The sequence below is a fragment of the Balaenoptera musculus genome, chromosome 1 (genome assembly GCF_009873245.2).
Source record: "Balaenoptera musculus isolate JJ_BM4_2016_0621 chromosome 1, mBalMus1.pri.v3, whole genome shotgun sequence".
NCBI lineage: Eukaryota > Metazoa > Chordata > Mammalia > Artiodactyla > Balaenopteridae > Balaenoptera > Balaenoptera musculus.
The window spans coordinates 11,679,225-11,701,597 of record NC_045785.1 but is presented as its reverse complement, the minus strand read 5'-3'; the positions used below and the strand labels follow the sequence as shown (position 1 = coordinate 11,701,597).

The 22,373-nt window shown below is 45.5% G+C and overlaps 1 protein-coding gene across 1 annotated transcript in view; it reads right to left on the bottom strand.

The window, feature by feature from the left end:
• Window positions 1–22,373, bottom strand: part of FHAD1 (forkhead associated phosphopeptide binding domain 1) — a 144,928-nt gene that overhangs the window by 67,860 nt on the left and 54,695 nt on the right. The window contains exons 6-8 of the mRNA XM_036826732.1: window positions 21,036–21,272; window positions 9,490–9,613; window positions 1,462–1,592 (exon numbers count right to left, since the gene is read on the bottom strand). Coding sequence (XP_036682627.1) covers window positions 1,462–1,592; window positions 9,490–9,613; window positions 21,036–21,272 — 492 coding nt within the window. The remainder of the gene's footprint in view (window positions 1–1,461; window positions 1,593–9,489; window positions 9,614–21,035; window positions 21,273–22,373) is intronic.

Genomic DNA, 22,373 nt, shown 5'->3' with positions numbered 1-22,373 from the left:
AGGTAATATATAGAAACAAGACTGGAAGAACGTACATGAAAATATTAACATTGATTTCTCAAGGTAGCATTTCCTCTCCTCTCTTTTTATTTTTTCTTTTCAATGTCATCTACTTATTTTTCTAAAATTAACACACATGATGTATGTCATTAAAAAAAAAAAGGCATCTCAAATGTTCACAAGGGCAGTACCCTTGGTGGTGAAGAGCCCTTGTGCTGTTGGCCGGCACAGGCTAGAGGAGAAGGGACCTCATTCCAAGGCCAACGAGGAAGGGGAAACGGGGACATAAATCATCCAAATGCACTTCAGGAGGTAGAAGAGCCAAGCAGGTGCTGTCTTTGCATATTCCTTCTACTTAGCACCAGCTCTGCACCCCCTTCCCATCCCCAACACACACACACACACACACAGACACACACACACACACCACATAAAACAGCTATAGCACATGCCTAGGAAGACACTCTGCTTGGGAGAAACGAATGCAGAGGGCTTGGCCAGGCAGCTGACCCGGGGCAGAGGCAGAGGAGCACAACTAAAACCAGATTCCCACTTCTCGGAAAACGATTCTGTCATCCCCATTTCACAGATGGGGAAATGGAGGCCAAATAAGTTACAATAAAAGAAAGCTCTGGGATTGGACCCTGGTCTGTCTGACCTCAAAGCTCATGCAGTGCCTTTCACCAGCTCCAAACTGGGTATGGTACTACGTACCAGGTATTACTTATTGTGCCTTTTCCTTGGAACCTCAAGATCTGTTCTCACCCCATCCCCATGCAGACCTAGCTAACCCGTTGGGTAGCTGCTGGGAATCTCTGAGTTGCCACCTGAGATGAAAGCTTTGAGGTTTTACCTTGACTCACAGAAACAGACACATCATACAAATACTGAGAAATCTTATCCTATAGAGTCAGGATTCTAAAGTTTGCATTGAAGGCAAGATTTGCAAATAGTCAAAGTTACACGTAAGAAGCTCTTTGCTTGCCTACCACGTTCATTTTCCATAGAGAAATTCTACACACTAAAGTCTAAGGGAGAAATGAGAGTCTGCGTGTTTGCATCTGGATCTTCAAACATTCTGCTTTGAAGGCAGTTATGAGAACCAGTGGCGCTGGGACCACGATGCAGCCGTATGGTCGTCCTTGCTCACAGAGAGATCCTATTCTGTTTAACATTAAACTTTGCAATGGCAATATATGCTAGTAGGTGTGTTTGTCGCTGGGATTAAACAAACTAACTTATAATGGGGTTAGAAAATGTTTGCTGGATTTGAATATATATTATGCTTATGCTGAGCCACATACACGCTGTACTTTGAAAAGCTGCAAAGAAGTTGGCCACCTGCCCAGCAGCTACCGTCCCTGTGCCCTTGGGCACTGGCCTCATCTCACCACCGTGTGTCATGTGACTCCACTGTGTCTGCTTTTCGCAGCTACAATTTGGTGATGACCCGACACTCACTCTGGAGCTGAGGGCTTCGAGCTGGTGATCCTTTTCTTTGTTCTCACTTTTTAGTTGATTCACCTCCTGTTTCAGTTGTTGAACTTGATCATCCTTCACTAACACATCTCTTTGCAAAGATGACACCATCTCTGTAAAAAAAACCAAACCAAACCAAAACAAAAAACTCATGGAGGTCAAAGAGGCAGGAAGGATTATTGGCAACACCATGGCTGTCAGCCAACGTTCGGACAAGACCTTCCAAGCCCGGGCCACCACCGGTGCCCGCCTAGAACTGGGGAGGCTTTTTCCGAGGGTCCCAGAGCAGGAATGGGAATGAGAGCAAAGTCCACAGAACATGGTTTGAGGCCTCAGTGAGAATGAGGGGCAGTCAGCACCAGCGAGAGGAGACGCCTTTGGGGGCCCCTTGTGGGCACAGGCCAGGCAAAGCCAGGAGGACAGGCCACACCATGGGCCTGGGGAACGAAGGCCCAGTACAAGGAAGGTCCAGGAATTCTCCAGAGGCCAGGAGGCAGGCTTGTGGCAGAGGGCACTGCTGGACACTATTGATGGGGTGGTTGGTTTCACACTCCTCTGAGTTTGGACCCCTCTCTACCACTTATTAGCTTGGTGGTCTTGGACAAGCTATTTCACCTCCCACTGTCTGTCCCGCACAGAGTTATTGTAACGGTCAAATGAGACGGTATGTTCCAAGAACATAAAGTGGCTATATTATGTTTGTTACATGGTGCCTATTATTTTTCTCGGCAGCCAGCTTCCAAAATGCCCCCAATGATCCCTGCCGCCTAGAATTCATGCCCTGTGTAGCCCCTCCCACCCTGAATAGGGCTGACACGGGTAACCAATATGATCCTGTGGAAATGACAGAATGTTTCCTCCCAGGCTGGGTCATAAAAGACACTGTGGCCTCCTCTTGGCTCTCTCTTGAATCACTCACTCAGGGGGAAGCCAACTGCCGTGCTGTGAGGACGCTCAAGCAGCCCTAGAGAGAAGCACGTGTGGTGAGGGACTAAGGCCTCCAGCCAATAGCCACATGAGCAGCCATTCTGAACGGGGATCCTCCAGCTCCCCTCGAGGCTTTAGATGACATGACTGATGCCCCAGCCGACATCTTGACTGCAGCTCATGAGAACTAAGTCACCCCCACCCCTCAAATTCCTGAACTACAGAAACTGGGTGAGATAATAAATATTGGTTGGGGTTTTATCCATTACATTTTGGGGTAACTTGTTATGCAGCAATAGATAACTACTCCATTACTGTAGTATCATTTTTTTTTTAACATCTTTATTGGAGTATAATTGCTTTACAATGGTGTGTTAGTTTCTGCTTTATAACAAAGTGAATCAGTTATGCATATACATATATCCCCATATCTCTTCCCTCTTGCGTTGTAGTATCATTTTGAATAAAAGTGGGAAGAAGGGTGCATAAATGCAGTGGTATTGGGTTATCTCATATGGTTCTTTTCTTGGAAGAACATTAGGCCTAGTTTTGTTGGTAGGTATCAATCAAGAATGTATATGAAATACAGAACAAAATGCTCCAGAATTTCATTTTAAAAATGAGCTTTGCCTCCAGGACACAGTTAAGTTACTTGGAAATCCCTCTGGGGCTTGCCACACTTTGAGTGGGTCCAGCTCATCTCAAGCGTTATCCCAACCCAGATCTGTCCGACTCCCTGATTGGAGAAAGTGGGATCTGAGACAGGCTTGATGCTTGGATGAGGTCTGACTGGCCGACATATGGGAGGAAGGCGAGTACCAGCGAATTCCGTACATTCCTGGTGCCCAGAACAGCACCTAGCCTGGGGGAGGTGCTCAGAAAATATCTGAGGACATCCCGAGTTAGGGAGGAGCAGAAGCAGAGACCTGGGGGCAGCAGGGGGTGGGGGTGGGAGTGATTAAGTTGCAGAGTGAGGCAGAAGAAAAGCACAGATCCATACAGAGATGGTGATTCACGTGTGACTCAAGGCCATGCCCGGCTTTTACAGCTGTGGGCGTGTTTCCTGCTACGCGCTGGCTGCTTTAAGAGTGATGTGCCCCTCCGAAACTCATTGCCTCCTCCCTGTCACCTGCTTCTCTCCCTCCCCTCGTATGTGAGTGGTCCCATCCTCTTCAGGTCTCTAGACATGTCATTTTCTGCTTAAAAAACTCCACTGGATTCCCAACACCCTTAGAATAAAAACCCCAGACCCCCCGACCCTGCCCAGCCCCACAATCCCTTGTTCACTCCATGCAGCCTCACTTGCCCTTGGTTTGTCCTTGCCCACCTGAAACAGGTCCTCTCTAAAAGAAGGACATAGCCGTGGAGGATACAACATAAACTGGTTAGAATCAGCTAGGTCCAAGGTGGCCTAAGATTCGACTTCCAGTGGAACTTGAGCCTCATTATAGGCTCATTGTAATACATTAGCTAAATGACACACCCACCAGCACCAGGACAGTTCCGAGGCTGACCATGAAGGTCAGAAAGTGGGTGGTGGCCCAATTCCTGGAAATCCCCGCCTCTTCCCCAAAATATTAGAGTTGTCATAATCCTCCCACTCATTAGCCTGTAAAATTACCCAGCCCATAAAAACGAACCACCCCATATTTGGGGGCCTCCAGCCTTCTGAGATGGCCCACGCTCTGTCTGTAGAGTGTGTTTCTCTCAAAATGAATCCACTTCTTACTTTGTCTCTCACTGAATTCTTTCTGCGATGAGACATAAAGAACCTGAGCTTTATTAAGTCCCGAGACCAGATGTGCGATCTCGATTAAAAGATAGTGGGTTCTCACTGGGCTCGAGTCCCAGCCCACGGGTTCGAGTGCCACCTGAGTTGCGTGGCTGCACGCCCACTAAGCTGTTCTCCCTTGGCCTCCCCCCTTGAAGCGCTGGCCACCACGACACACAGTTTATTTTCTCCACAGCACCACTGCTCTCTGAAGTGGGCTTGTTTATTCATCCGTTTGCTTTTATTGTCTGTCACCCCCTCCCGAATCTGTGAGTACAGGAATCTGACTGCCTTGCTTGGCTCTCCCTCCCCAGAGCCTGGAACGGGGGCCTGACACCTAGTAGGTGCTCAATAAACATGTTGAAGGAATGAAGGAATCCAGGAAATCGAAGCGCAGCCACAGCTGTGCGTTGGCTGCCCCTCTCCACACCCAAGCCCTTTATCAGGGAACCACCCCGGATAAAATTAGAAACTGTTTTCACTTGGGCCCAAGTGCACTCGGGTGAAATGGGTGAGACAATGGGTGCCTTAAAAGAGTGACCCCGGTGTGTCCTCAGCCCCGCCCCCGGCGCACGGGGCGTTAGGTGGACGCGGTGGTCTGGGTGCCTGCGACGCGCGTGGTGTGGCCGGGCGCTGGCATCCGAGCAGGGCTGGCTGGGCGGCGGGAGCCGTCAGAGGAAATAAGTGACCATGGTGCTCAATAGTTTGGATAAGATGATTCAACTCCAGAAAAACGCTGCTAACATCGGGAATATCTGTGTTTTGGCTCATGTTGACCATGGAAAAGCTACTCTGGCTGACTGTCTTATATCTAGCAATGGCATCATCTCCAGCCGCCTGGCAGGCAAGTTAAGGTACATGGACAGCAGAGAGGATGAACGGGTCCGAGGGATCACGATGAAATCCAGTGCCATTTCACTACATTATGCAAAAGACACAGGCAGTTCTGCGACAAGCCTGGCTCGAAAACATCCGTCCAGTTTTAGTGATTAATAAGATAGATCGCTTGAGAGTGGAACTGAAATTCACCCCACAGGAGGCCTATTGTCACCTCAAGAATATTTTAGAACAGATTAATGCACTCACAGGAACTCTTTTTACTTCTAAAGTGCTAGAAGAAAGAGCAGAGAGAGAGAGACTGAATCCCAAGTGAATCCAAATTCTGAGCAAGGAGAGCAAGTGTGTGACTGGAGCCCTGGCTTGGAGGACACGGGTGATTCTCACCTTTACTTCTCTCCAGACCAGGGAAATGTGGTATTTACAAGTGCAATAGATGGGTGGGGCTTTGGAGACTTTCTGGGAACTTGGTAGCTGGACACATTGTTCTGCCACTTGCAGCCACTTGGGAGCCCGAGTTCAGAGACCCCAGTGTGTAATGGCCAAAGGGCAGGAAGTGAGTGAGGCCTTCTGTGAGCACCTCCAGAAGCCGCTGGCTGGGTTCCAGCCCTGTAACATCTGGGACTGCCCCTCGAGGTGGTTCACGGGCACGTGGTCAGAGTGCTCTGTGTCTAGCGGTGAGGATTCCGCAGTCGGCAAGTGACCTGTAAGCGCACGAGAGCCAATGGAACTGTGCAGGTGATGCGTCCGAGAGCATGTGCCCCCAGAGAGAGGCCTCTGGGAAGTACCTGCTCCAGTCACCCGTGTGTTCAAGGGCTTATTGAACCAGGGAACCAGTTGTTCCGATTAACTCCAAGCACTACATGGGTCCACACTTGTCTCACTGGAAAATGCACAGCCCCAATTCTGTGCAGGGACGACGCAAAGCAGAGTGTGATGCATCTCTCTGGAGCATCAAGTTTATTAACTAGAATTGGAAGAACCAAGGAGTTCTTGGAACAAGAACTATCCCCCTCCCCCACCAACACGGAAGACAGAAGAGTGGGGGAGGGGAGACGTGCCCCAGGAATGACAGTCCAGTCTCTCAAGTTTCACCCAGGAGGGGGTTGAGGGGCAGACCTGCAGCCACGGTGGCCTCGGTTTTGGTCGCCCGGGCTGCTCCGGACCATCCTCTGAGCTGGCCAGGGTCTTGGATACGATGCTTCTGAAGGCCGTGCAGAAAACACACTATCCTCCACTGGACCGGGCCCCAGGGAGCGCGGCGGCCTGACCTTCCTGCCTCGGTCATGCATGGGGTTCACATGGGCTCACTTTATTATGACGCCTCATGCTGGGCAGCTTGCAACAAAGATGTTTCAAAACAAAGTTCCAGATTCTCCCAGCCACCCCTTGCTTTTTCTGGCTGTGGCCAGAGAGAGTGGATGAGGACACACTCTCAGGCTGCCCAGCGTGGGAGGACCCTCCAGTGTTGGACACACCCGGGGGGCAGCTGGTTCCCTCTGGGGCTCCAATCCTGCTGCTGCTGGAGGTGGATGTCCCAGTGCCACACTGGGGGCCTGGGCTGGGGGTGGCAGTCCTCGCCTCCAGGCTGGGTGGGGGACAGGCAGACTCACCGGTCTTCTGCCCTGCCTGCTGGTCTTCCTGCAGCTGCACATTTTTTCTCTTGTAGAGCCACCTGGTTTGCAGGGAGGACACCACAGGGCTTGGAGAAGGCTCAAGTTCACTGCCACTGAGGTCCCCGGAAGAGAAGGGCTTCACAGTTATGATGGAGACCCCCACCTTGGGTTTCTTGGCGCTCACACTGCCTGTTTCAGTGTCCTGGATCTGGTCGCAAGTCAAGCCCGGAGTCCTCACCATTGTCACCTCCAGGTCCCCTTCACAGGGTGGCTGGAGTGGCTCCTTCTGGCCCATGTTTAACCAAGCATGCCTCATGAGGTCAGGTAAGGTGCCTCTGTCACTGGGGTTGAGGGCAATCATTTTTTGTAATAGATCCCTTATCTCCAAAGACAGATAAGGTGGGATGGGGTACTGCCCTTGTAGGATTTGCTTCCGCAGCTCCTGGAAGTCTTTTCCCACAAAGGGCTGGGACCCAGTTACCATGGTGTAGAGCACTACTCCCAAGCTCCACACGTCCACCGCAGGGCCGCTGTAGCTCTGCCCCAGGAGGAGTTCTGGGGCAGCATAAGGGGCTGTGCCGCAGATCGTGTCCAGTAGGCCAGTGTCATCACACTTGTTGCTGAGGCCAAAGTCTGTAAGTTTGATATTCATGTTGGAATCAAACAGGAGGTTCAGTGGCTTCAGGTCCCGATGCACGATGCCCCTCTGGTGGCAGTGCTGCAGGGCGGAGACCAGCTGCTGGAACGGGCCGCGGGCCTGCGCCTCTGTCATACGGCCATGGATCTGCAAATAGCGGTACATGTCCCCCCCCACTGAGGTACTCCATCACCAGGATAAATGCCTCCTCTGTGACAATCGCCCCCAGCAGTTTTACAATATTGGGGTGATTCAGAGCCTGCATACTGTACACTTCCCGGAAAAGTGCCTGGACACTTGAGAAGCTCTGACGCCTTTTCTTAATCACTTTGAGAGCCACCTGTGTCCCGGTCAGAATGTGCCGGGCCAACTTCACTTTACCGAAGGTGCCTTCACCAATGGTGCGGAGGATCTCGAAGTCATCAATATGAGCCGCCTTGCCAGCAGATTTGGCTGTGAGGCCCTGCATCATGGTGACCTGCTAACTACACTGACTGACAGCACTACCTAGCAACGTTAACTACGCTAACTAACAATGCTAACTGTACTAACAGGGCTAAGTATGCTGTCTCTACTAACAACGCTAACTACGCTAACTGTACCAACAGCGCTAACTAGTACTAACTACACTAACTATGCTAATCAAGTATTAACTATACCAACAATACTCACTATGCTAACTGTAGAAAGAAAAATGAGACAAATAAAAAAGAGTAGAGAAAAGAGAAACGAAAATCAGCAAAATGGCAGAAACAAGGAAAACACAAGCTAACTGTAGGTCCAAGGCCGTCAGGTCACCAAAAGCAGCTTCCTGGGCTCTAAGGACCAAAAACCTGGGCCCAGCTTTCTCTTTTATAGGGCTTTGTGAAGTACATCACAGTGGTGCATTCTGAGGTCAGAGCAAGAAATGGACCCATCACCGCTGGGGATAAACCACAGGGGTTTTCTCACTTTTTGAGTTCAAGGCCCCTTTACACTTAGGAAAAAGGATCCCAAAGAAATTTTTCTTTACGTGTGTTATTAGATATTGGTATTCACTTTGTTATAAATTAAAATCTGTAGGATACTTCAGTGGCCTTTTTATTTCTAGTTTGAAAATGGGTAATAATTTTAAAGACCTCATAATGTCTACACTTGAAATATTCAATTCCTTTCCCTTAAATTCTGGTCTCAAAATAACGTTACAACTTAACTGACTTCACGAAACTATACAAAATGTTCTGTTGCATAAGACACGATAAGGTACATTAGGAAAGTCTATGAAGCTGAGAGAAGATTTCCCAGGAAGGTAGGTCATGAGCAGATTTCTCATCAGGGGCCTCGGAGGCCAGATGGCATGGCTCAATGTACTTGAAGTGTTGAAGGAAAGAAACCGTCAACCAAGAATCCTATATCTAGCAAAACTTTCCTTCGAAAATGAGGGAGATTGTGACCACCTAGAGGGGTGGGATAGGGAGGGTGGGAGGGAGGGAGACGCAAGAGGGAAGAGATTTGGGAACATATGTATATGTATAAGTGATTCACTTTGTTATAAAGCAGACACTAACACACCATTGTAAAGCAATTATACTCCAATAAAGATGTTTAAAAAAAAAAAAAAAAGAAAATGAGGGAGAAATCAAGACATTCCCAGTTAATCAAGAGTTGAGAGAGTTCTTAACCACCAGACCTGCCTGCCACAGGGAGTTCTTCAGGTTGGAGTCAAGGACCCTGGATAGTAACTCAAAGCCTTATGAAGAAATAAAGACCTCTGGTACAAGTAGCTAGACGGGTGATGAGAAAAGCTAGTACTATTGTAACTTTGGTTTGTAGCTCCACTTTTTGTTTTCTGTTTGATTTAAGAGACTAATGTATGATAAAACACACACACATACAAATCATAAAAAAAAAAAAAAAAGAGTGACCCCATTTTGTCCACGCTCTAGTTTGCACTCAGGCCGGTTTGTGGAACCACCCAAGCCACAAGGCGACCTGTGTTCTCCCTGGTGGGGCCAGTGCTCAGGAGACCTTGTAGCCAAGAGATAACATTCTCTCAAATATTTATCAGGCCCTGCCCTCGGAACTGGGTGGCAAGAAACCTCCACTGAGGGAGAGCTCTAATGAACCGACACGGGGGATCCCTGAGGCTGCACCCAGGTCACGGGCACAGGTGTGGTGGTTGACTGGTGATGTCTGCAGGGGGAGGGCAGAAGCTCTGGGGCCTAAATGCAGAAGGGCCTCACCTGATGTGATGGCGGTATCCCTCCTTAAGTTCTCGGCCTCGTTCTTCAGGGATGTGATTTCTAAGTTTCTCTCAGACAGGGTCTGGCACAGCACCTGGCTGTAGCCTTGCTGTAGGGCACTGATCTGTGGAAGGAGGCAACACACAGTCAGAGGGGGCCAGCCAGGCCTGCAGGACATGCTGGTACTTCTCCAACGTTGGGCAAAGAGTCGGGTTGATCTTGGGTCGGGGTGTTGGGGAAACCAAGCTTTTCAGTTATAACTAGTGGAAGGGGCGGGAGGGGGCCTGTTCCTTCAGTGACCACCATGTCATAGGTCATCGAGACACGAACCTTATCTTTGTGGCCACCCAGGGGCTCAGGTGCCGCTGTCTTCCTATGACCTGCGGATTTTCAGCCATAAATAGACAAGCTGTTGGTTCCAGATCATCCAGCAGTGACTGGATGCACAGCAAAGTTCAAGAGACGGGAGCAGGTTATAAACTGAATTCCCTCTAATGATAATAGTGGGTAGTTTATACCTCACAGAGCACTCCAGAGTTTACAAAGCCCGTTCACACATGCTACACTGATACTCCTCGCAGCGTTGCTGAAGCCTGACGTTCCCATTAACGTTCCCATTTTGCAAGGGAGCAGGTTGAGACTCAGAGAGGCGAGGTCCCTTGCTCGGGATCGCGCGGCTGGTCAGAGGTGGAGTAGGATTCAAACCCAGTCTTTAGCTGCCTGGTTCCTCCTTCCCAGGCGGCTCTGGGAAGGGGCATGAGAAGTCAGAGGCTGTAAAGCATGGCACGGGCTCGGGAGCCGGACTGTGGCCTTCAAGTCCTGTCTCTGCCACTTACGGGCTTTGTGAACACAAGGAGGACACCGTATTCTGTTTCCTTTTTTCCAGTCTGTACGCGGGGTGATGGTAGTCCCAATCTGATAGGATTGTTAGAAGTTATTTTAATAAGTTAGCATGTGTACAAGCGCTCAGATCATGCCTGGCACACGGCACAGGGGGATGAACCGTGACGGTCCTCTCCTCTGACTACCCACGGGGTGCTTTAGCTTCAGCTTCCCTCGTCTGTCTCTGGGGAAGGTAGTTGGTAATCTTTATGTGTGCATTTGGAAGACTTGCCAGGCTCACTTAAACACCAGTGTGGTTGTTATTAAGAGGAAACACAGGAATCGTGGGTGGGATGACCACAAGGCCGGCTCTGTCTAAGGCTGCTGTGGGCACGCTCTAAGTCCATGGCTCAGAGCCCCCTCGAGGGCAGGACCCCCTCCAGGGGTCTAGGTCTACACGTGGGGCGCGGAAGGCTCTCCATCAAAGGCAACGTTGGTAAGAGCCCGAAAGTAGCTGCCAGGCCTCGGCCTCCGCAGAGCAGGTACCCGAGAGGCCGGGAAAGAGAGCTGGGCCCGGAACCCCCTCCCTCTCGGTCTGATGCGGCCAGGCTGCTTGTTCTGAGTGGCCAGGCCTTTCGCATCTCAAGGTGCACTGTGGGCCTTTGCCCCATGATTTTTCAGATGTCAGGCCTCAGTACTCCCACAGGGACACGTTTATTGGGGCATAAATGCCACGCAGTCCGTAGACAGGACAAGAGTTAGCTTGTTTTGATAGATCAAAATGGAAGTGACAAGGAGAAGGGTGCAATTTCTTTTCTTTTTTTAAAAATAAATTTAGTTATTTTATTTATTTATTTTTGGCTGCGTTGGGTCTTTGTTGTGGTGCACAGCCTTCTCACTGCAGTGCCTTCTCTTGTTGCAGAGCATGGGCTCTAGGCGCACGGGCTTCAGTAGTTGTGGCACACGGGCTTAGTTGCTCCGCGGCACGTGGGATCTTCCCGGACCAGGGCTCGAGCCCGTGTCCCCTGCATTGGCAGGCGGATTCCTAACCACTGCGCCACCAGGGAAGTCCCGGGTGCAATTTCTTTGTTCTCCTAAGGTAAGTTTGCCAGATTTAGGGGAGGAAAAAAGGATGTTCACTTAAAATAGGATTCCAGATAATGAATAATATTTTAGTGCAAGTGTGTCCCATGCAATATTTGGGACACACACTAAAACGAAATTCTAAAATTCAAATTTAACTGGGTGTCCTTACTTTATCTGGTAACCCCACCCTAAGAGAGTTCCTAAACTTCAGTCATTCATATACCACTTTCACTATTTTTCCCATGTCTCTTGGCTAGCCCCACTATAATTTCTTAGCATTTTTCGTAGAAGCAGCTCCCTTTTTAAACTTAAAAACGTGCATTAAATTAAAAATAACTGTTATATGAGTAAATAGAGACTCAGTATCTTAAATAAAAATAATCCCCCCAAAAGAAGAAATACAGGAATTTCCCTGTTTACCATCAGACCAGGTTGCGGGCATCACATTAAAAAAAAAAAAAAAAAATTGCGGGGAGGGGGTGGGCATGCCCAGGTAATGGGGTTCGGGCATGGTGACCTGGCCACCAGATGGCGCTCACAGCCTTTGGTCTTGGTTTGTGTCCTTGGAAATCTTGTCATTATTACTCTGGTAGAATTAACAGAAGCGTCAAGGTCTCACAAGTTTTCTGACTCGTTTCCTGTACCATCATGGTTCAGAGTCTATGACATTTGGGGCAGTTACACTTACTATTTCCCTGGGGCACCTGAGACATTATGGGGGGGTGTCTATGCTAGAAGTTGCGGGGACACAGGCCACTCTGCCCCCCACTCTCCCCAAGGCTATACTTTTGCATGTTTGTGCTTTGGAAACTTTGAGTAAAAAAATTCTGTCACATCTTACTTTTCTCTGTTGGGGGGACATACAACTTTTCCATAAAAGATCCTTGGAACACTGAAAGTGTTTGTAAGTTCTTCTCAGCTTAATGCTTTTATTTGCATGATACCAGAGGCAGAACACAGAGAGACAAACTTCTAGAAGGGAAAACATACATTCCCCTCTAAGACTCCAGTGCTTTTGACAGATTTAAAATATTTCAATCTAAGTGTCAGTGTTTTAGGATTTCGGATTGCTGGAAAACTCCAAAGAGTCTTCAAACCTCTTCGATACTTTTACTACCAAAATAAATATCCATATTGTTTGTAATTGGCATAAATTCCAAGATGTTTAATGTCTGTTAAGCTGTGTAATAAAATGGGCACTGAATCATAAGAAAGTTAATAGTGCTAGGAGGAGTGATTGTTTCAAGATAATAATTTGGCTTCTAATTAGCACAGGCGTATAAGAGCACATGGAGGTAAGAATTTTCTAGTGATATTGTAGCGGATCGAAGATCTTTGAGAGCAAATCATTATGCACACACCTTCGGGGACCAGGGAAAACACATAAAGTAATCAGAACAATAAATCAACCTGCCACGTGGCTTACACTTCTGGTGGAATGCTCTGCAGGCAGTAGAATAGTTAAGAAACTAAAATGTCAGTGGATGAAACTCGATTTGAGTTCAAACCAATGGAGCCTCTGGTTCATATATGCCTTGTTATAAAATATTCTCCTTCAGTTATAAGTGAAGCTCCAGCGGTAGGGGAGGCAACAGCATGATGCATCAGTGTAATTATTTCTAGATAACTTCTTTGTAAAAAAACATTTTTTCCCCCCAGATATTGGCAGCCACTTTAAATAATACACAAATTGTGACTTGCTGATGTTCAAAGATATGTGGAAATTATATAATAGTATATGTCAAATATACTTCAATTAAAAAAAAAAAAGGTATGTGGGGGAATTCCCTGGCGGTCCAGTGGTTAGGACTCTGTGCTTCCACTTCTGGGGGCCTGGGTTTGATCCCTGGTCGGGGAACTAAGATCCTGCAAGCCACGTGGTACGGCCGAAAAAAAAAGGTATGTGGGAATAATTCAGCCTCATCCATGTACCCGAAAAAGACATGTCATTTGCTCAGGAAAGCTCTGAAATGGGAGAATAACTGAAAGGAATATTTCAGCAAAATTGGGTTCAGTTCAAGAAAAAGATGCTCATTAACGTGTCAGCTACATGTCAAGGTAGCTGTTTGCACTAATAATTCCTATAGGACCTGTTACTTTCATTGTTTTATCAAAACCAGGTTCGAAGGAGAGTCATTAGTTCGTTTAAATATTAGAGCATGTATTTGTTTACTTGTTTATTCTGTCTCCCTCACTAGAGCATAACAGGGGGAAGGATCATGTCTGTCTTGTTCTCTGCTGAATTCTCAGAGCCTGGAAGAGGCACAGGCACAGGATAGGCCCCCCAAAATATTTATTTCAATGAATGGACGGATGGATGGATGGATGAATAAAGAACAAACAGACGCGGTCCTAACAGAGTTCTAGAAGGTTGCTGGGCCCAACCTTTGCCTTCATGGAGCTTACAGCTTCCTGCTAGAATCTCCTAGGTTCACCATGCACAATCTGTGTCCTTTCTAGATTACCGTTTCTAGGACTGAGACTGTGTACCTAGAATCAGAAGGTTACAGAAGGGAAAGACAGTAAACAGAGAACAAGAGAACCAAGGCCCCCAAGCACTGACTACGTTTTTTTTTTCTCTCTTTTTAAAAAATGTTTATTTATTTATTTATTTCTTATTAGTCACCCATTTTATACACATCAGTGTATACATGTCAATCCCAATCTCCCAATTCAGCACACCACCATCCCCACCCCTGCCGCTTTCCCCCCTTGGTGTCCATACGTTTGTCCTCTACATCTGTGTCTCAATTTCTGCTCTGCAAACTGGTTCATCTGTACCATTTTTCTAGGTTCCACATATATGCGTTAATATACGATATTTGTTCTTCTCTTTCTGACTTACTTCACTCTGTATGACAGTCTCTAGATGCATCCACGTCTCTACAAATGACCCAATTTTGTTCCTTTTTATGGCTGAGTAATATTCCATTGTATATATGTACCACATCTTCTTTATCCATTTGTCTGTCGATGGGCATTTAGGTTGCTTCCATGACCTGGCTATTGTAAATAGTGCTGCAATGAACACTGGGGTGCATGTGTCTTTTTGAATTATGGTTTTCTCTGGGTATATGCCCAGTAGTGGGATTGCTGGGTCACATGGTAATTCTATTTTTAGTTTTTTAAGGAACCTCCATACTGTTCTCCATAGTGGCTGTTATCAATTTACATTCCCACCAACAGTGCAAGAGGGTTCCCTTTTCTCCACACCCTCTCCAGCGTTTGTTGTTTGTAGATTTTCTGATGATGCCCATCTAACTGGTGTGAGGTGATATCTCATCGTAGTTTTGATTTGCATTTCTCTAATAATTAGTGATGTTGAGCAGCTTTTCTTGTGCTTCTTGGCCATCTGTATGTCTTCTTTGGAGAAATGTCTATTTAGGTCTTCTGCCCATTTTTGGATTGGGTTTTTTGTTTTTTTAATATTGAGCTGCATGAGCTGTTTATATATTTTGGAGATTAATCCTTTGTCAGTTGCTTCCTTTGCAAATATTTTCTCCCATTCTGAGGGTTGTCTTTTCGTCTTGTTTATGGTTTCCTTTGCTGTGCAAAAGCTTTGAAGTTTCATTAGGTCCCATTTGTTTATTTTTGTATTTATTTCCATTACTCTAGGAGATGGATCAAAAAATATCTTGCTGTGATTTATGTCAAAGAGTGTTCTTCCTATGTTTTCCTCTAAGAGTTTTATAGTGTCCAGTCTTACATTTAGGTCTCGAATCCATTTTGAGTTTATTTTTGTGTATGGTGTCAGGGAGTGTTCTAATTTCATTCTTTTACATGTAGCTGTCCAGTTTTCCCAGCACCACTTATTGAAGAGACTGTCTTTTCTCCACTGTATATCCTTGCCTCCTTTGTCATAGATTAGTTGACCATAGATGCGTGGGTTTATCTCTGGGCTTTCTATCCTGTTCCATTGATCTATATTTCTGTTTTTGTGCCAGTACCATATTGTCTTGATTACTGTGGCTTTGTAGTATAGGCTGAAGTCAGGGAGTCTGATTCCTCCAGCTCCGTTTTTTTCCCTCAAGACTGCTTTGGCTATTCGGGGTCTTTTGTGTCTCCACACAAATTTTAAGATTTTTTGTTCTAGTTCTGTAAAAAATGCCATTGGTAATTTGATAGGGATTGCATTGAATCTGTAGATTGCTTTGGGTAGTATATTCATTTTCACAATATTGATTCTTCCAATCCAAGAACATGGTATATCTCTCCATCTGTTGGTATCATCTTTAATTTCTTTCATCAGTGTCTTACAGTTTTCTGCATACAGGTCTTTTGTCTCCCTAGGTAGGTTTATTCCTAGGTATTTTATTTTTTTGTTGCAATGGTAAATGGGAGTGTTTCCTTAATTTCTCTTTCAGATTTTTCATCATTAGTGTATAGGAATGCAAGAGAGTTCTGTGCATTAATTTTTTATCCTGCAACTTTACTAAGTTCATTGATTAGCTCTAGTAGTTTTCTGGTGGCATCTTGAGGATTCTCTCTGTATAGTATCCTGTCATCTGCAAACAGTGACCGTTTTACTTCTTCTTTTCCAATTTGTATTCCTTTTATTTCTTTTTCTTCTCTGATTGCCGTGGCTAGGACTTCCAGAACTATGTTGAATAATAGTGGTGAGAGTGGACATCCTTGTGTTGTTCCTGATCTTAGAGGAAATGCTTTCAGTTTTTCACCATTGAGAATGATGTTTGCTGTGGGTTTGTCATATATGGCCTTTATTATGTTGAAGTAGGTTCTCTCTATGCCCACTTTCTGGAGAGTTTTTATCATAAATCAGCGTTGAATTTTGTCAAAAGCTTTTTCTACATCTATTGAGATGATCATATGGTTTTTCTTTTTCAATTTGTTAATATGGTGTATCACATTGACTGATTTGCGTATATTGAAGAATCCTTGCATCTCTGGGATAAATCCCACTTGATCATGGTGTATGATCCTTTTAATGTGTTGTTGGATTCTGTTTGCTAGTATTTTGTGGAGGATTTTTGCATCTATATTCATCAGTGACATTGGTCTGTAATTTTCTTTTTTTGTAGTATCTTTGTCTGGTTTTGGTATCAGGGTGACGGTGGCCTCAGAGAATGAGTTTGGGAGTTTTCCTTCCTCTGCAATTTTTTGGAAGAGTTTGAGAAGGATGGGTGTTAGCTCTTCTCTAAGTGTTTGATAGAATTCACCTGTGAAGCCTTCTGGTCCTGGACTTTTGTTTGTTGGAAGATTTTTAATCACAGTTTCAATTTCATTACTTGTGATTGGTCTGTTCATATTTTCTCTTTCTTCCTGGTTCAGTCTTGAAAGGTTATACCTTTCTAAGAATTTGTCCATTTCTTCCAGGTTGTCCATTTTATTGGCATAGAGTTGCTTGTAGTAGTCTCTTAGGATGCTTTGTATTTCTGCAGTGTCTCTTGTAACTTCTCCTTTTTCATTTCTAATTGTATTGATTTGAGTCCTCTCCCTCTTTTTCTTGATGAGTCTGGCTAATGGTTTATCAACTTTGCTTAACTTCTCAAAGAACCAGCTTTTAGTTTTATTGATCTTTGCTATTGTTTTCTTTGTTTCTATTTCATTTATTTCTGCTCTGATCTTTATGATTTCTTTCCTTCTGCTAACTTTGGGTTTTGTTTGTTCTTCATTCTCTAGTTCCTTTAGGTGTAACGTTAGATTGTTTATTTGAGATTTTCCTTGTTTCTTGAGGTAGGCTTGTATAGCTATAAACTTCCCTCTTAAAACTGCTTTTGCTGCATCCAATAGGTTTTGGATCGTCGTGTTTTCATTGTCATTTGTCTCTAGGTATTTTTTGATTTCCTCTTTGATTTCTTCAGTGATCTCTTGGTTATTTAGTAACGTACTGTTTAGCCTCCATGCGTTTGTGTTTTTTACAGTTTTTTCCCTGTACTTAATTTCTAATCTCATAGCGTTGTGGTCAGAAAAGATGCTTGATATGATTTTAATTTTCTTAAATTTACTGAGGCTTGATTTGTGACCCAAGATGTGATCTATCCTGGAGAATGTTCCGTGCGCACTTGAGAAGAAAGTGTAATCTGCTGTTTTTGGATGGAATGTCCTACAAATATCAATTAAATCTATTTGGCCTACTGTGTCATTTAAAGCTTGTGTTTCCTTATTAATTTTCTGTTTTGATGATCTGTCCATTGGTGTAAGTGAGGTGTTAAAGTCCCCCACTATTATTGTGTTACTGTCGATTTCCTCTTTTAGAGCTGTTAGCAGTTACCTTATGTATTGAGGTGCTCCTATGTTGAGTGCAAATATACTTATAATTGTTATATCTTCTTCGAGGATTGATCCCTTGATCATTACGTAGTGTCCTTCCTTGTCTCTTGTAACATTCTTTATTTTAAAGTCTATTTTATCTGATATGAGTATTGCTACTCCAGCTTTCCTTTGATTTCCATTTGCATGGAATATCTTTTTCCATCCTCTCACTTTCAGTCTGTATGTGTCCCTAGGTCTGAAGTGGGTCTGTTGTAGGCAGCATATATATGGGTCTTGTTTTTGTATCCATTCAGCAAGCCTGTGTCTTTTGGTTGGGGCATTTAATCCATTCATGTTTAAGGTAATTATCGATATGTATGTTCCTAAGACCATTTTCTTAATTTTTTGGGTTTGTTTTTGTAGGTCCTTTTCTTCTCTTGTGTTTCCCACTTAGAGAAGTTCCTTTAGCATTTGTTGTAGAGCTGGTTTGGTGGTGCTGAATTCTCTTAGCTTTTGCTTGTCTGTAAAGCTTTTGATTTCTTCATCGAATCTGAATGAGATCCTTGCCGGGTAGAGTAATCTTGGTTGTAGGTTCTTCCCTTTCATCACTTTTAGTATATCATGCCACTCCCTTCTGGCTTGTAGAGTTTCTGCTGAGAAATCAGCTGTTAACCTCATGGGAGTTCCCTTGTATGTTATTTGTCATTTTCCCCTTGCTGCTTTCAATAATTTTTCTTTGTCTTTAATTTTTGCCAATTTGATTACTATTTGTCTCAGTGTGTTTCTCCTTGGGTTTCTCCTGTATGGGACTCTGTGCTTCCTGGACTTGGGTGGCTATTTTCTTTCCGATGTTAGGGAAGTTTTCGACTATAATCTCTTCAAATATTTTCTCTGGTCCTTTCTCTCTCTCTTCTCCTTCTGGGACCCCTATAATGCGAATGTTGTTGCGACTAATGTTGTCCCAGAGGTCTCTTAGGCTGTCTTCATTTCTTTTCATTCTTTTTTCTTTATTCTGTTAGCAGCAGTGAATTCCACCATTCTGTCTTCCAGGTCACTTATCCGTTCTTTTGCCTCAGTTATTCTATTGATTCCTTCTAGTGTAGTTTTCATTTCAGTTATTGTATTGTTCATCTCTGTTTGTTTGTTCTTTAATTCTTCTAGGTCTTTGTTAAACATTTCTTGCAACTTCTCGATCTTTGCCTCCATTCTTTTTCCGAGGTCCAGGATCATCTTCACTATCATTATTCTGAATTCTTTTTCTGGAAGATTGCCTATCTCCATTTCATTTAGCTGTTTTTCTGGGGTTTTATCTTGTTCCTTCATCTGGTACATAGCCCTCTGCCTTTTCATCTTGTCTGTCTTTCTGTGAATGTGGTTTTTGTTCTGCAGGCTGCAGGACTGTAGTTCTTCTTGCTTCTCCTGTCTGCCCTCTGGTGGATGAGGCTATCTAAGAGGCTTGTGGAAGTTTCCTGATGGGAGGGATTGGTGGTGAGTAGAGCTGGCTGTTGCTCTGGTGTGCAGAGCTCAGTAAAACTTTAATCTGCTTGTCTGCTGATGGGTGGGTCTGGGTTCCCTCCCTGTTGGTTGTTTGGCCTGAGGCGACCCAACACTGGAGCCTACCCAGGCTCTTTGGTGGGGCTAATGGCAGACTCTGGGAGGGCTCACACCAAGGAGTACTTCCCAGAACTTCTGCTGCCAGTGTCCTTGTCCCTTGGTGAGCCACAGCTGCCCCCCGCCTCTGCAGGAGACCCTCCAATACTTGCAGGTAGGTCTGGTTCATTCTCCTATGGGGTCACTGCTCCTTCCCCTGGGTCCCGATGCGCATACTATTTTGTGTGTGTCCTGCAAGAGTGGAATCTCTGTTTCCCCCAGTCTTGCCAAAGTCCTGCAATCAAATCCCGCTAGCCTTCAAAGTCTGATTCTCTAGGAATTCATCCTCCCGTTGCCAGACCCCCAGGTTGGGAAGCCTGACGTGTGGCTCAGAACCTTCACTCCAGTGGGTGGACTTCTGTGGTATAAGTGTTCTCCAGTTTGTGAGTCACCCACGCAGCAGTTATGGGATTTGATTTTATTGTGATAGCGCCCCTCCTACCGTCTCATTGTGCCTTCTCCTTTGTCTTTGCATGTGGGGTATCTTTTTTGGTGAGTTCCAGTGTCTTCCTGTCGATGATTGTTCAGCAGTTAGTTGTGATTCTGGTGTTCTCGAAAGAGGGAGTGAGAGCAAGTCCTTCTACTCCGCCATTTGAACCAAATCTGACTATGGTTTTAAGCAGAATTATGCACTGAGGCCAAAATTCATCAATGACCAATTGCTTTTTTTATCAACTTTGTTGAGATATAATTTATGTACAAGATCAATGGCCAATTTTAAAGTAGTTCTTCAAAACTTAAAAACAAATTTTTTTTTTTTGGATTTAGTTTCAGGAGAAAGGAAGTTGACTGGTAAATCCAGACATTCTGGGTGGAGAATTTTTGGTGAAATTCCCTATAAATGAACCAGCAGCTGCCTTCAGGGTTTGATAAAGTCCTCAGTGTTTGGAACACTGTGGGGTTCCTTCTCCCCATCTCCAGCTCTTTCTGGCTGGGTCCGGGTGGGTGTGAGAAGTGGTCACTGAAGCGACAGGAGTTGGGTGGAAATGCAAAGTGGGTGTGAAAGCATGAGGTGTACAAGGTGGCAGAGCTGAGCCCAAATCACATCACTGCCTCTCACTTGCTGTGCAAGCTGTAACAAGCTCCTGGGCATCTCTGAGCCTGCCTCAGTCTCCTCATCTGTAGAATGGCGTGTGTCAGAAGACTGAGGTTTAAATAGCTAATGTGGGGACTTCCCTCATGGTGCAGTGGTTAAGAATCCGCCTGCCAATGCAGGGGACACGGGTTCGAGCCCTGGTCCAGGAAGATCCCACATGCCATGGAGCAACTAACCCCGTGGGCCACAGCTACTGAGCCTGCACTCTAGAGCCCAAGAGCCACAGCTAATGAAGCCCGCATGCTGCAACTACTGAAGCCTGCGCGCCTAGAGCCCATGCTCTGCAGCAAGAGAAGACATCGCAATGAGAAGCTCACGCACCGCAGCGAAGAGTAGCCTCTGCTCACTGCAACTAGAGAAAGCCCGTGCACAGCAACGAAGACCCAATGCAGCCATAAATAAATAAATTAAATAAATAAATAAATAAATAAATAAGCTAATGCACCAAAAGCGCCTGCACCAGGGCCTGAACATGGTAGGCACTTAATCAAATCTAATTTTGTTCTTACGAGGCTAGGAACCTGCCAACCCTCCACTCCCTGGATCTGCACTCTTCTCCACCATGCTACGCTGACTGCCCATTTCTAACTGCCCGGGTGGCTCCCCCCAGGCTCTACCTGAGAGCTGTCACCCTGTGTTGTGACTCCAAGGCCCCGACCCACTTGTCTCTGAGCCCTACCTGGTTTTTCAAGCTCTGGATCTCTCTCTGTTGGGCATCGTCCTCTTCATGCAGAACCTGAAACTTGGGCGGGATCACCCTCTCCTTCTGCCTGGAGGCGGCTGTTTCCGACAGCTTCTGGCTCAGGTTGGCCACTTCGTTCTGCAGGCTTGCTATCACGGTGTCTTTGTACTTGGATTCAAGTTCAAAATCCGAGAGACGGCTGACTTCTTTTCCCAGCAGCAGAATTATTTCATCCTGGGTGGAGGCCAGATGGGAAATTTACTAGGTGTGGGTCTCCGTGTAAGGCTGAGCCCACTTAAAGAAATACAGGAAAAATATGGTATCATTCTTTGGGAAGGTGAGGGCAGGCAGGGAGGGAAAAAGCAGACTTTCAAGGCTATCTCTGTCACTTGGAAAATCTCACAGAGACAAGAATTTGGATAAAATGATGTACTTGTATATAGACTCCTGTAATGGATATCTATACCTCACAGGTATGGAAACTTTCCTTTCCCCGAGAATTATACTTTCATATTAAGAACAACTATCCCACTTGGGAACTTTTGTTGCTAGAAAGTTTACTTATAATATTTTCATTTATAATATTCAGCCTAGCACACTGGGGACCTAGGAAAGGTAATTAGGAAAACAACATTCTGTTTGACCACATTCTGCCTATAATGAGGGTTATTTTTTTTAACTTAAAACATTCTGAAATATTTATTTTCCCTTTCCTCTCTTCTAGTACTTCCTGCCTCTTTTGGCTATTCATGTAAGAATTTTTTCCAGGTAACTGAATCTGGAAAGTAAATGAGACGGGGATGGTGATTTATTTGCGTGGGCTCATGTAAACTTTCGGCTGGAAAAACAAAATTGCTGGTAGACTTTACCCACAGGTATAATTAACACTGTCCTCCGTCTCTCCAGTGAAAAAGCTCTGCAGCCAAAGAATTTGTCAGGTTTTCCAAAAAAGGAAAAAAAAATCCCCCAAACTTCTCACCAGAAGTTATCAATAAAATGTCAGAAAAACTAAAGAAGAAGAAGAAAAATTCGCCAGAGGCCTTTTCCAAAGCAGCCACAGGAGGAGGTAAACGGGCAATTTCTAGGCCAGCTCATTCCCAGGGGAATCGTCCAGTGAGCCTCACGACCTGCTAGCTCTGTGACCTGGGGAAGGACAGGGTCTCACTCATGAGAAAGCCTGTGTGACATTGCCAACTGCTGCCAGGGGCCTTCCTTTGGGTCCTTGTGAACGCTGGTGGCAAAATTTCAAGAGAGAGCATCAGACATATTCCCTACTCCCGGGCACTTTCTCCTGTTTCACCCTGTTATGATCAGCCAGGTGCTTATTCATTTTTC